The sequence below is a fragment of the Carassius auratus genome, chromosome 9 (genome assembly GCF_003368295.1).
Source record: "Carassius auratus strain Wakin chromosome 9, ASM336829v1, whole genome shotgun sequence".
NCBI lineage: Eukaryota > Metazoa > Chordata > Actinopteri > Cypriniformes > Cyprinidae > Carassius > Carassius auratus.
The window spans coordinates 10,602,664-10,616,057 of record NC_039251.1 but is presented as its reverse complement, the minus strand read 5'-3'; the positions used below and the strand labels follow the sequence as shown (position 1 = coordinate 10,616,057).

General features: G+C 34.8%; 1 protein-coding gene across 1 annotated transcript in view; it reads right to left on the bottom strand.

Moving 5' to 3' along the window:
* Positions 1-13,394, bottom strand: part of LOC113108336 (collagen alpha-2(V) chain-like) — a 28,199-nt gene that overhangs the window by 14,712 nt on the left and 93 nt on the right. The window contains exon 1 of the mRNA XM_026271374.1: positions 13,254-13,394. This exon is cut by the window's right edge and continues 93 nt beyond it. Coding sequence (XP_026127159.1) covers positions 13,254-13,347 — 94 coding nt within the window. The 5' untranslated portion in view covers positions 13,348-13,394. The remainder of the gene's footprint in view (positions 1-13,253) is intronic.

Genomic DNA, 13,394 nt, shown 5'->3' with positions numbered 1-13,394 from the left:
ACATTTTGCGGAGAAGTTACCCTTTAATTCAAATTAAGATTAAATGTAACATGTTATTATATGTATTTTTCTAAACGCATTAACAAAATATTAAAATACTGAAACTTTGTGTACAGAAACAAAACACAGTAACTGTATTTCAAATTGTATTAAGTTTCTGATCCCCACTGACTTCCATAATAATTTTTTGGTAACACTCTAGAATATTGGTCCATTTGATCCAAGCAAAAACAATCCTTCTACAGCAATTATTAATCTTAGTTGATGTTAATTTCACCAATTACAAATGCATTATTTAAAGCAAAAGTTGTGCATGTTAGCATTAGTTAATACACTGTGAATTAGCATGAACTTACAACAAATAACTGTATTTTCATTAACTAACATTAACAAGGATTAATAAATGGGAGTAAAAAATGTATTGTTCATTGTTTTTTTCATGTTAATTAATAAATGAACTAACATTAACTAATGGACCATTATTCTAAAGTGTTAATGGTTTTTTCCATACCACAAAAGTTAATAGGAGCCAGTAACTATTGTTTACCCATTTTCTTTATTTGATAAATTTTTAAAATCTTACTTTTTAAAAAGAATATTTACTTTTAAAAATGGAAAAAGCACTCATGGAATCACCCGATGTCATGCCTTTTCATGCTTTGAAACTAAACCAGAGGGCAAAACAGATGTGTAAAAGCGCTGGTATACCCTGAGAAAGTGGCTGAGAATTACTGGAAAAGGTGATCCCTTGCCTTTTGGAAAGGCTCTGGTGGGAAGACATGAGCTAATGCTCTCCAGGAAGTCTGAGTCATTGTTTCCAACAGACCTCTAATGCAATGTGCTATTCAGTGCCTCTTTAAAATAAAGTTAAATTATTTAACATAAACTATTTCCTAATAATATTTTCAAGCTATGAAGTACAAGAACTTGTAGAATAATGAACAGCTGTGGCAAACATTCAAATGTTCACGTTCAACAAAGCGGTTTGCTCCTGTATTACTAGTACACCAGATGGCACCCTTGAGCTGCCTTCAATGAAACTTTTTGGGTTTTGTGGTCACCTGAAATTTTCACAGTGAAAAGGATGTTTTTGTACCCGTATATTTGAGAAGGTTTAACATTAGGCAGCACTAGCAACAAAGCAGGTAAAGAGCAAACACAGTAGGAAGTCTAAACTTTGGCCCCTCATAACAGTTTTTTTTTTTTTTGCACTGTGCTCATAAGGAATGTTCATCACGTATTGATTCTGGGATGCAGATCAAATGTGGCTGCACTTTATAGCTGACAGGGAGATACAACCATAAAATTCTGAGCATTCAAGCTAATGAATAAGTTCAGAATAAATGAATGAAACGGATGCATTAGGAGGGTGTTGATTTGGGAGTTGTTTAGCTTTTTGACCTGAGGGATTGTGTGTGTCAGGAAAGGATGCCAAAGAAAAGAGAGATCTTTTAATGAACACATGGCTGGCTGCTGATGGCCTCAGAGAACACCAGCAAACATGCAAGTCTAATAGCTTTATACCGTTTTTCAGGATTGTTGATATTTAGTAGCCTACATTTCACTCTTTATTTTTTTTTCAGGATTTCTGAAAGTTGGACAAATGTTTTTTTTTCTTTAGGTTTCTTCTGAATGGGGTTTATTTTACTAGCTAATGATGAACAAATGAGATCCATGGAAATCCAGAGTGGAGCTGAAGTGAAATCATTTTCCGTTGAATGCATTGAACGTGGAAAGGGAATTGATTTTGCAGTTATGTTCCAATTTAAATCATGCATGATGCAAGCTTTCCTGCTTTTGCTTTTTTTTTCCCCCAGCTGGCCAATTTTTATTTGAAATGCATGTCAACGTGCATATCTTATTCATTGATTTGTTGCTTAAAAGCAATGCTATACTGGCATTTCTGATGTTGGTGTGAATAGTAACAGTAGCATTTGCTAACAATAAAAAAATAAAAAAAGACACTTTCATTTTCCACAGTCCATAGGATTCAGTGCAATTTACAGAAAACAAATAGTGTTCAGAGTTTTAGGCAATACAACTGGAACTGTCTGTTCGCTTGTGAATAGAGAATGTATGAGCCGCTATAAATTTATGGGAGGGGGACTATCGTTCACAAGCCACCCATGAAACCTTTCCATTAAAGGTGAAGAGAAAGCTCACTCTTTCCTTCAGTTTGCTAATTCATTGCAGACTCTGCACTTTCTACAGCAACGGTTAAAATCCTCTAGTTATGATGATAGCAAAAGCATGGTCCTTTGTGGACTTCTGACGTACATTTTCCACCAGTATTACAGTCTGGCTTGACCAGACCACACTGAACATGCTCAGCATTACTCCATGTCAGCTAAACTCTGTGGTTCCCTCCCAAATGCTCTTCCGCAGAAACCGTAGGATAACAATAGGCAGCTTCTTTTTTACAATTCACATCTCCATTAAGATGCTGCATTGTGGGAGATTAACTCTAATATAAATCACATGTATTTTCCTTTGGTTTATGTGGAAATACTCAGAACTTGCTGTGTTCACGGACTTTGTTGTTGGAGCAAGGCTGTATGGGTTAGAAAATGACCTTATGGAAACAGTGACTCATCTGTGTCTGTCTTTTCAACACCAAGTACATGTGTTTGTGTGTGAGAGAGAGTAGTCTTTTCATCTGAACACCGAAAAATGTGAAATACTCATTTTGAGAACTTCACTGCTGAATGTTGATGTCCAGGAAACACACTAGATTGTATACAGTATACACTGTATGGGGGGGGGGGGGGGGGGGTCCATAAATGAAGCATCTGGTTTTACAGTTAAACAAGATGAGTTGCATTCACACTGCAGGGAAACTTTCAAAGGGGCTCCAGTCTTGCTTTTTAAAAGGCAAGGACACAAATAAATCATGTGTCTCACAGACCTCTGACCTCTCTTGTAATTAACTGATAGCATTCTCCACAGTTCACACACAGCTCCCTCTTTTTGAAGAAGAATCTGTGTGAAGATGGGATGTCCACACTGTAATTCAGACTGTCACTCCAGACAGATAGACCTCATACTAAGTGACTCTAAAACCTATGATTATTCAAACCTTGACTCTCTTCGATGTCCTTGTGGCTAACCTTTGCTGAGACACAAATGAGGATCTTCAAACCGATTTTGGTTTAGGGAGAACAAGGAAACATGTTTTCTTCTGGTTTGGTTATGTCCCTTTTTTCAATCCTTTTTTTTTTCTTTTCTGCTTTCGATGATGTGTGGTGAGGACTTGGACCAGAAGTTTTTTTTATTTTTATTTTATTTTTTTTTAGACTGCATAATTTTATTGCCACATCACACTGCTCTAAATCTCTTTCCATCAGTTCTTAATAAACTTATTTTAATACTTAACCTGATTAATCTATAGTTGAATGCTTGATCAGGTTTGATTAACACCATTTCAAATTAGACATTAGACAATTGGTAGCCATCTTAAAAAAAGTTTTCCCATATAAATTACAAAAAGAAATGCTTCCACTATCATCTTGAATGTGCACATTATCTACAAATCTTATACATTTTTTTTTTAAATCTTTCACCACATCTGAGAAAGCATTCAATTATCAGTTTTATAATACACTTGTTCGTATGGCGGGCCGTAATATCAAAATGCCATATTTTGTTTAGATAAAAATAAAAAAGGAAGAAAAAGCTATCTGTAACAGTTCTGTGTTTGCATTTAGATATAAGTTCAGACAGATGTTATAAGGCACAACTAGTGTCTACCACATCTATGTCTTTAAAAGTGGTTGTGTAGAATTAAAACAAGAACTTCAAAGGCATTCTTAATACTTTTTTAATTTGATTTTTTTCAACTCTAAATGTTATTTTTATAATTCTGTTTATCATGCCAGCGGCCTAGACAGCTGTCTATCCATAACAAAGTGATGTTCCACAATTCATTAGCTTGCTTGTTAATATTTACACAACTTGAAATCCTGCACTTGTATACAAGCGTAGTACACGTTTAGATGTTGAAGTGTAAATGTTTATCTCTGTGAGTGTAAGGCAAGAGATGCAGATCATTACAGTTAGATTCTTGGCTAAGATCAACAGAATCTCATGACCTGACATAGGTCTACTCTTTGCATTCCTGACCTCCTTTCATGGATAATCAGGAGGGAAACATCTTCAGCTAAAACTTGAATGAAATGTTAACTTGTAACAAAAAGAAAATGGAAGACATTAATGATTAAGCGTTCCTAAGAGATAACATATATATATATATATATTTTTTTCTCCTTTTTTCTTTTCTTTTTTTTTCCTCTCTCTGCATCCTGTGAGGAACAACCCCACTAACTCTTTCCAGAGATTGGAAACACCCCTCCCTGATGTTTCTCTTTGTTGCGTGTTTCTTCCTCTTTGCTTTGTTTGGATATTGTGAGAGCTTGCAGAACTTCCACAGCTGGTCTGTCATGATTCTAGCTTATATAAAACTGTTTTGGATGGAGAACCAGTGTAAGTTATCCTTCATTAACTTACACTGTCAACCATCCGCTGCACGTTTTGTCATTGAAGCAACTTTAAATAGACTGGAAATAATTATTTTAACTATTTTGGGGAATAAAATTAAGAACCAGATGTGATGAATAAATCCACATATGTCTGTTTTGTAATTGACATGACATCAGCCTGCTCCCCTAGAAATCCTGAGAAAACTGAGAAAACCTTTTAAGTTTATAGAGCCTTATATCTTCTTGATGCATGACATATAGAATGGTCAAAAGGCCAGCATAAAGGTCACTTCTTCCAAAGGTGATGGATCTTACTGACTCTCGGTTGTGTATTATAGAACTTATGTACTTGATAATGTATTGCAAACTCATCCAGCATGTGCAATAATATCAAACAAATAATAGTGATGCAGAGTTCCTGACTAGTGTTCTGTAACATACTCCATTATGAAAATGGATTTTGCTTGTCTGGTTTTATAAATTAAAGAAAACAAACAGAGAAACAAAACTGTTTCCAAACTCAAATTATCAAATGGCAAACAACAGACTCATCATTGATTAGATAAGAAATAGATGAGTGAGTCAATACTGTATCTCTTTTGCATGATTTGGCTGAGTTCCAGGTTTATACGGTTCTTCTCCTTTTGAGGTTTCGAATATGCCTAATTAGTCATCAGCAGCTGGTTTGACTGCAGTGTTTTGTGAGAACACTGGTCTAAATCTAAGTTATTATTATTCAGTGCTCCTAATCATTTGACTGGTAATTTATTGTACCTAGAAATGAAACGCACTGTAAAAAATAAATAAATAATTATATTTAAAAGGGACCTATTATGCCATTTTTACAAAATTTAATAAGTCTCAGGTATATCCAGAATGTGTCTGTGAAGTTTTAGCTCAATATACCCCACAGATTGTCTATTATTTCATTTTGAAAATGCCCATTTTGAAATGCATGTTTCTTTAAATGCAAATTAGCTGCTGCTATGACTCATCTGAATGTCTCTGTTTGGCCATTGGATTCATAAGCTCAACAGAATCGTGTGTGATTGGTTCTAATGCAGTGCTGTACAAACAGTGGAGCCAGCGAACGCAGATTTGAATTTAGCAGCTGATGATGTGCCGCACTAAATAATCTAATCCCAACATTGTGATTTAATCATATATATATATATATATATATATATATATATATATATATATATATATATATATATATATATATATATATATATATATATATATATTATCCGTAAATATTAATTAGAAATTAATTAGATTCCTGGACATAATATATTATTAAAATATATTACCAGTGCCCCCTCACTTTGAATGTGCATGACGCCTCTGCTTGTACCTCAGATATTCTGCCAAAAACATCTGTTTGGTTTTGATTATCCTATCTATCACACTAAAATCATGCGTTTTAAACCATATTAGTTTAAACTTATGATATACATTTTCTTAGAGCACACATCAGATGCACATGTACAGAAAACGGATGTCTCATGGCATGCAAGTCTTATTGCACTTTAACTGTCAAATACACACAAGTTTATGTTAAAAACACACGTTTTACAAAAACAGTTGTAACAGAGGTACAAAGTTGTTTGTGAATGTAAGCATCTGGGAAAAAGGTTTCATATTTATATTAAATATGTGTGGCAGTAGTGTAATATACAGTAAATAATTCAATACTGCTTTCTTGTCTCCACTGAGGCTGGTACTCTAAATAGTGTTCTTTGCTCAACAGTGCAGCCAAAGACATAACAGTTAGCATGCTTTGTTGAACTTTTGGCATGGCGTAAGAACTGGTACACCGTTGTCACTTGTGAAAACACAACTGGCGGAGCCGTGGGTTGAAACTTGATGATTTGGGAGCAGTAATAAGATCCCCTTCTACATCACGTGGGAGTACAATCTTAGAGGCTCGTTTTTCACAAGCTTGCGAAAGACTTACCAAATTTTAAAAATAAAAACAAATACTGGGTCGTTCTTCTTTCATGTTTTCTGGCTTGGTAGATGCACCAGGGACCAAATTATAGCAATTAAATATGGAAAATTTCTGATTTTCATAAGTCACCTTTAATTCTTAATTAGCATCCACTATATTTGTAATAACAATAACAGTCTCCTTACTAAAATGTTAAGTCAATAAGGAGAGGTAATTACCTCTAATCATTGTGAGACAGCAGGGAATGATATCATTACTCAAACCTAGACATTACTCAGCATTCTCTCCAGAGCAAAAAATGTCAGTGTTAGAGACTTCTTGCTGTGAAGATATGAAAATGAACTTACTTACAAGGTGGAAACATGTCTCTCTCGTGAATGTATTTTTAAAGCTCTTTACTGCCAGAGTGAATTTTGTGCCTGGATCGCATTTTCATTAGTTTGATATTTGAAATGTTTCAGCAGTATTGATCTGTTGGTTCAATAAAAATGATTGCTATAGTTTATTTAAAGGTTACTATAGCATGTTAATGTTTGATGTCTTTTTAATGTAAAAAGTTTAAATCTTGAATTTAAAGAGAGCATGAGGGAGTAAATGGCCTATTATTTATAATAATTTATTGTACAACGGTTATACAAATGAATTAAGCAAGTAAAGGAACAAGTACTGTCGAAACTCCAGAATGGTAATTTGGTACATCAGCCCTGGATTCTCATTTTTTAGAACTAGCCTAATTCAAACTCCACTTATTCTATGGTAACCAATGGATATTCCAAACAAATAAAGAAACACAATTTTCTAATAGATCCTTGGCATTTATGAACTGAAATGTGACTGCCACATGGCATCCCAGGATCCCAGTGTCTTTCTCACATGCTGTTAGAATCTAATCTTGCTGTGTCCATGACTCAATAAACTCTGCAGATGTTTCCATATAAACCGGGTTGACCCAGATGTCCTAGTTATGAGTGTATGAAGTGCAGGATAGTGGCTTTTGTTAAAAAGCACAGTGAGTTCTCATTTGAGTTGGGATCATTTATATCAAGTTACAGTTTTAAACAACTGAGGCTGAATAACAAATACTGCAATAAAAATATCAGTAAATGTGGATTCTTTAGGGATCTCTCAAACAAAAAAACTATTCAGAGAAAAAAAAAAAGATTGTCATATCCCACAAATATGTTGGTTTAAATTCAAACTGGAAACGGACTTCTCTGCTTTGCCCTCAATCCCTTTTCTAGACTTTGTGACATCTGTTTCATTTTCAATGCACTGTAGTTATGATTATAGGACTGTTTTCTATTAGTCACTGGCAGAAGTCAAAAGTAATGTGCAATATTTATACTGAATAGTTTGTTCTACTTTGCATTGATCTTATGGACTGAATCCAAAAACTGTATCTTTTCATCTTTTCATTATATTGAAGTCTACATGTCATCACATTCTCCTTATAGGGTATAGTTTCTTGAAAACAGTAACTATCCTGTCTGAATGCTGGACACAAAGAGCTCTAATAGACCAGAAAACCACATTTTCCTCATGAAATCCAAAATTGCTCAAAATATTTTTCAAGCTGGGTAGCCACAGAGGACTTTATGTACAAATGTATCAGTTAAAGTATCGGTATTAACAGCACCATGATGATACTGTTATATTTGATGTAGAACATGAGAAGCTTGTCAATGGTATACCTATATGTTATAGTTAACTAGTCGAGAAATCAAGTTTTGTTAATATTTAGTCACTGTTTTAGTATTTCAGAGACCTACTACAGTGGTGGAAAATTAGGTTGCCTTTTTCCAGATACCTGTCTCTGATTTTGTTTTGAGAGGCATTTGACAGGGTTTTACCTGATAGGCGAGCTAATAAAACGGAGACCGGTTAGACGCCCCATTTACTCACACAAAGTTTAAGTTTAAAGTTTATTCAAACAATATAGATTAAGGAAAGTGAATGAGAAGTGGAAATGACAAGCTCCAAATTTTTTAGTATGGAAAAAATTAACAACATTATAAGGCCTAGCAAGGCAAGTTTTTTTATATAGAACATTTCATACACAATGGTAATTCAAAGGATTTAAAATTATCATTAAAAAATAAAAACAGGTATTTAAAAACCTTTTAAATTATTGAAAAATTGATTTAAACGGAATTTAAAATGTAAATATTATATATAAAATACAGTGTTATCAGTTTGGATGTAGTTCAGTGCTAAATGCACAGCTGAAAAGAGTCAACAGTTTTGAGTCTCGATGTAAAAGTGGCTAATGTTTTAGCACATCTGATCTCTTCTGAAAGCTGACCTTCCAGCTGCGGGTGGCATAATAGCTAAAAGAGGGCTCCCCTTGTTTTGTGGGAACCCTTGGTATTTCTAACTGACTCGATCCTAATGATCTGGAGATCTGTTAGGTTTATATTCAGTGAGCATATCTGCAATGTATTTAGGTCCTTGACAATTGAGTGATTTATAAAGGAGTAAAAGTACTTTAAAAATCAATCCTAAATGTAACTGGAAGCCAGTGTAAGGACCTGAGGACTGGAGTGATATGCTTAGATTTTCTGGTTCTAGTCAGAATCCTGGCAGCAGTGTTCTGGATGAGCTGCAGCTGTTTAATGGTCTTCTTGTGAAGGCCGGAGAGCGGACCATTACAGTACTCCATTCTGCTTGTGATAAAGGCATGAACTTGGCTGGAAACAAAACATCTAATTCTTGCAATGTTTTTGAGAAGATGGTATGCAGATGTATTTACTGCTTTGACATTCTCTAGAATCACACCAAGGTTCTTTATTTAAATTTTTAGTTGTTTGACTACTAGAGTCAATGTAAGCATTCACCTTAAGACCTTAAACTTTTGTTTCCAAATGCAATGACTTCAGTTCTTCTCCTTTTTTAACTGAAGAAAGTTTTGGCACATCCAACTGTTAATTTCATCAATGCATTGGCAGAGGGAGTCAATGGGGCTGTATTCATTGTGCGATAAGGCTAGGGAAATCTGGGTATCATCAGTATAGCTGTGATAGGCAATTATGATCCTTCTCATTATTTGATTTTGTGGGAGCAACTACAGGCTAAACAAGAGTGGTGCAAGAATTGAGCCTTGTGGGACTCTGCATGTCATGGACATCCACTTAGACTTATGCTCTCCTAGACTGACGTCATAACCATTCCCTCCTAAGTATGACCTGAACCATTTGAGTACAAAGCCTGACCCAGTTTTTCAGTCTCTCTAGAATATGTTATGATTGAAAGTGTCAAACGCAGCACTAAGATCTAGTAGTACCAGCACTGATATTTTGCCAGAATCAGAATTAAAGAGAGTATTATTGATTATCTTAATAAGTGCTGTCTCTGTGCTGTCATGCGGTCAGAAACCAAATTGAAAATTATCCAGGTATCCATTTGAGTTTAAGTAGTTAATCTGATTAAAACTTACCTTTTCAATAATCTTACCTTTAAAAGGAATATTTAATTTTGGTCTATAGTTGCTCAATGTGGTGTTATCAAGATTAAACAGTAGCAAAAAGAGTGTGAATATTGTTTAAGTTACTGTTTACAAGGTTTAAGAAGGTCTGTCTATCAGTGGCTAGTTTCACATTGAAAGCATAGAGGCTGTCTTTATAGATGCTAAACTAAATTTTAAGGTTCATCTTCCACCACATCTGATCAGCTTTTCTGCATTGTATTTTCATACTCTGAACTGCCGTTGACTTTCTCCAATGTAATTTTTTGTCTATCAGCCTTCTTACTGGCATTTACAGGAGTAATAAAAATAGTCAGTATGACGATATGATTTCTAAAGAAATTTAAATGATTACATTTTTTGTTTCCCTAAGTGTTTATGAGAGAAGTTGAAAGTCTAATTTGTGATAAATTATTCTTTTGAGCTGTTTTCAAGAAATATTTGATTTGATTCTGTTCTCAAAACCTGTCTGAATGATTTGTTGACCACTTGTGAATTTTCACAAATGTGAAACATTTCTTCATTTGTGTTCCACAGAAACAAGAATGTCGGACAGGTTTGGAATGACAAGAGTGTGAGTAAATTATGACACAATTTTCATTTTTGGGTGAATAATCCATTAGCCCTATTGACACTGCTCTAAATGGGTTAATCGATGCAAAATTAAGCTTCTTCAAGATGAGGCTTTGGGGACCAGTGTAGCACAGACAGAGATAGGACAAAAATTTTATACAGGCCAAATCCAGATTATCTCCAGACCAAATTGAACATCTGTGTAAACTTCTAAAGCTAATAAACCATCTCAAGGGGAGTTCTCATCATTTTCTCTACTGCCAACCTCTGCATTCTCTACACAGTCATGTTTGGCATATGTCTCATCCTCATTGCTTCCTGATCCTGTAAGCCTGCCAAACAAATATTTTAATGTTTTTCACTACATCTGCTGTACATGAAGGAGTTTTTTTTTTTTTTTTTTTTTAAGTTTGCACATGACAAAATGACTTCTCTTAGCTATAGAGTGGTAAAATGCCTACTATGCATTTGCTCTCATTTTCCAACCCCCAATTGTCCTCCAGCATTTGCTGTTCGAAAACATAGTGTTCTTTACATCAGTTACATGACTTCCTCCACAACAACGCTTTAGCCAGCATTTGTTTTAATATTTTACAAATACTGCCAAAGCAACCAGTTAAACATCTGGAAGTCATCCCATGGGCCTGCATTTGCTGACTGCCATAATTTACTTTATAAGTAAGTAGTTCCCATGGAGCAGGCTCGAGAGTGCGCTCATCGTTAAAAATACATCCTCTAAATTGTTTATTCCTTAGAGACCCCCAGATGCTATGGATTGTACAGTAAGGGTTACAGAGTCACATATCGGTGTCAAAGAGATAGTAGGATTCTCTCTCTCTTCTTGTCCCCATTTCTTGCTCTCTTTCCTTCCCTCTTTCAGGACCAAAGAGGCATGTAATCAAGTCATAACTTAAAAATGCAGCACATGTTTTCCATCAGCACATAAGCTGTGGACTTTGTCGAATGCACACCCTATTTGTTGCAATATAATTTTTGTGGCAACAAGACTGGAACTAGGTTTGGGACAAAAAAATAAAGTTAAGTCAACATAATAATACAAAAATACAACTAACAGTTTAATGTTAGAGAGACGAAAATTACAGTGTTTCTCACGTTACTGTGAGAAGTAATTTGCGATGACTTGTTTAATCAAGTTTACGTAAAATTACACATCATCCAAAATATTTAAGGGTATTTGAACTGTTCCATGTGACAATGCTCAGACGAAAGGATGCATCACATGGAGCGGACAAAGAACAGAACAACTTAATTTGGACTTTGTGGTCATTACTGGCATATTTTTGTGTAAAAGGACAGGGATTTTTTTTTTTTTTTACTTTTTTTGCATTATGTATTAAATACTACCAACCTAACCACTTTTGCCCAAAAGCACATTTAACTATTTTTGTTGTTTTGTTTTTCTAGAGTAATTTTCTTCTCTTTACGTTGCACAAATATTACCATTGTAACTAAACTATTTAGAAAGAAGCAGCTGCTTTCAGTTATCGACTTTAATCAAACCAATTTAACATCAGCCATGCTTAAGTGAGAAATAGCACACAATCACGCTTCTGATTTTCTTCTGCAAAACATGTATTAATCATACTTTCAATGTACTGATTATCATATTAATGAGATAAGTTATGGCTTGTTTATAGGACCTATTCAAATGCGAACATGCAGTTTAGAAGGCAATTTAATGGTAATGTGGTAAATGCCTCCCAAAATACATAATTTAAGAGAAATACTACCAATTCAGAATAAAGTGGTTAAGTAATTTTCACCTAAATAACATTATTACTCCTTAGCCCAACAGTGCACAGACTGATGTGAAAAAAAGAAAGAAATCTATCTTTACAATGGAAAAAAATTATAATAGCATATTTTTGCTCTACTATGAAGGAAGATACTACCTTTTTTTTTCAGTTGTAATGATCATTTACCGCAAGGTGGCGCACTGTCTGTAAAACCTCAACAAAAGGCTTTGAATCCAAATGGCACACATAAAACATGTTGTTCACATACGCATTATAAAAATCTGCTAAACATTAAGATCAACAGAACTGAGAGAACACTCCCCAGGATTGTTTTGTCTGGTGACATCACTTAGGGAAAAATTGACGTCACATGTTTGAAATGATCTAAACCTGGGCATGACTGAGGTAATAGCACTCAGGTGTTTTCTGGTTGTTGTTTTTTCCCCCTTTCCCTGCATGTTCAGAGTCAGTTCCTTCCTCATAATATCCTCACACATCTGCTATGCATTAAGATGCAAGATGTGTTCTCTCTTTAGAGAAATGTGAGTGCAGTGTTAGAGTTGAAAACGATTCAACAGATGTGAGAGGAGGATACTGATGTGGGTAGACAACAAATCTAATGGTGCATGTTGAAGAATTAAGAGTAAACTGTGCCCTTTGACCATACTCATATGCCACAAACCTCCAAGTGACATGACTGTAAATCACATTACAGTGTGGTGACCACATGGCATAACTAGTAAAACTTGCTGGTCAAAAGTACAGGCAAGTCCCAAACATATGGCATAATTAGATGTACTTGATGGTTGAAAGTACAATCAATTCTCATACAGAATCACGCAACATCCTTTAAAATTAAGTTCCAACAGTTAACTTTACATTTAAGCAGCTTTATATTCAAGCCTTTCAAGTGATCTTTAGTAAACCTAAGTAAACCTCTTAAAAAATTAATAAATAAAAAGTCTTTACATCAAAATCAAAAGCATCAGTTTTAGCATCAGCACAATTAGCTTCATGAATAAACAGCAACTTACCACCTTCGTCTTGGCATTTCACAAATTGTAAAAAAGCCACAGATAAAGCCAGAAAAAGGACAGTCCTATAAGGCTGAAAGATCATCATGCCCATATCAAAGACATGAGCTGTTCTTGTGTGCAAAGGGAAGAGAAGGGAAA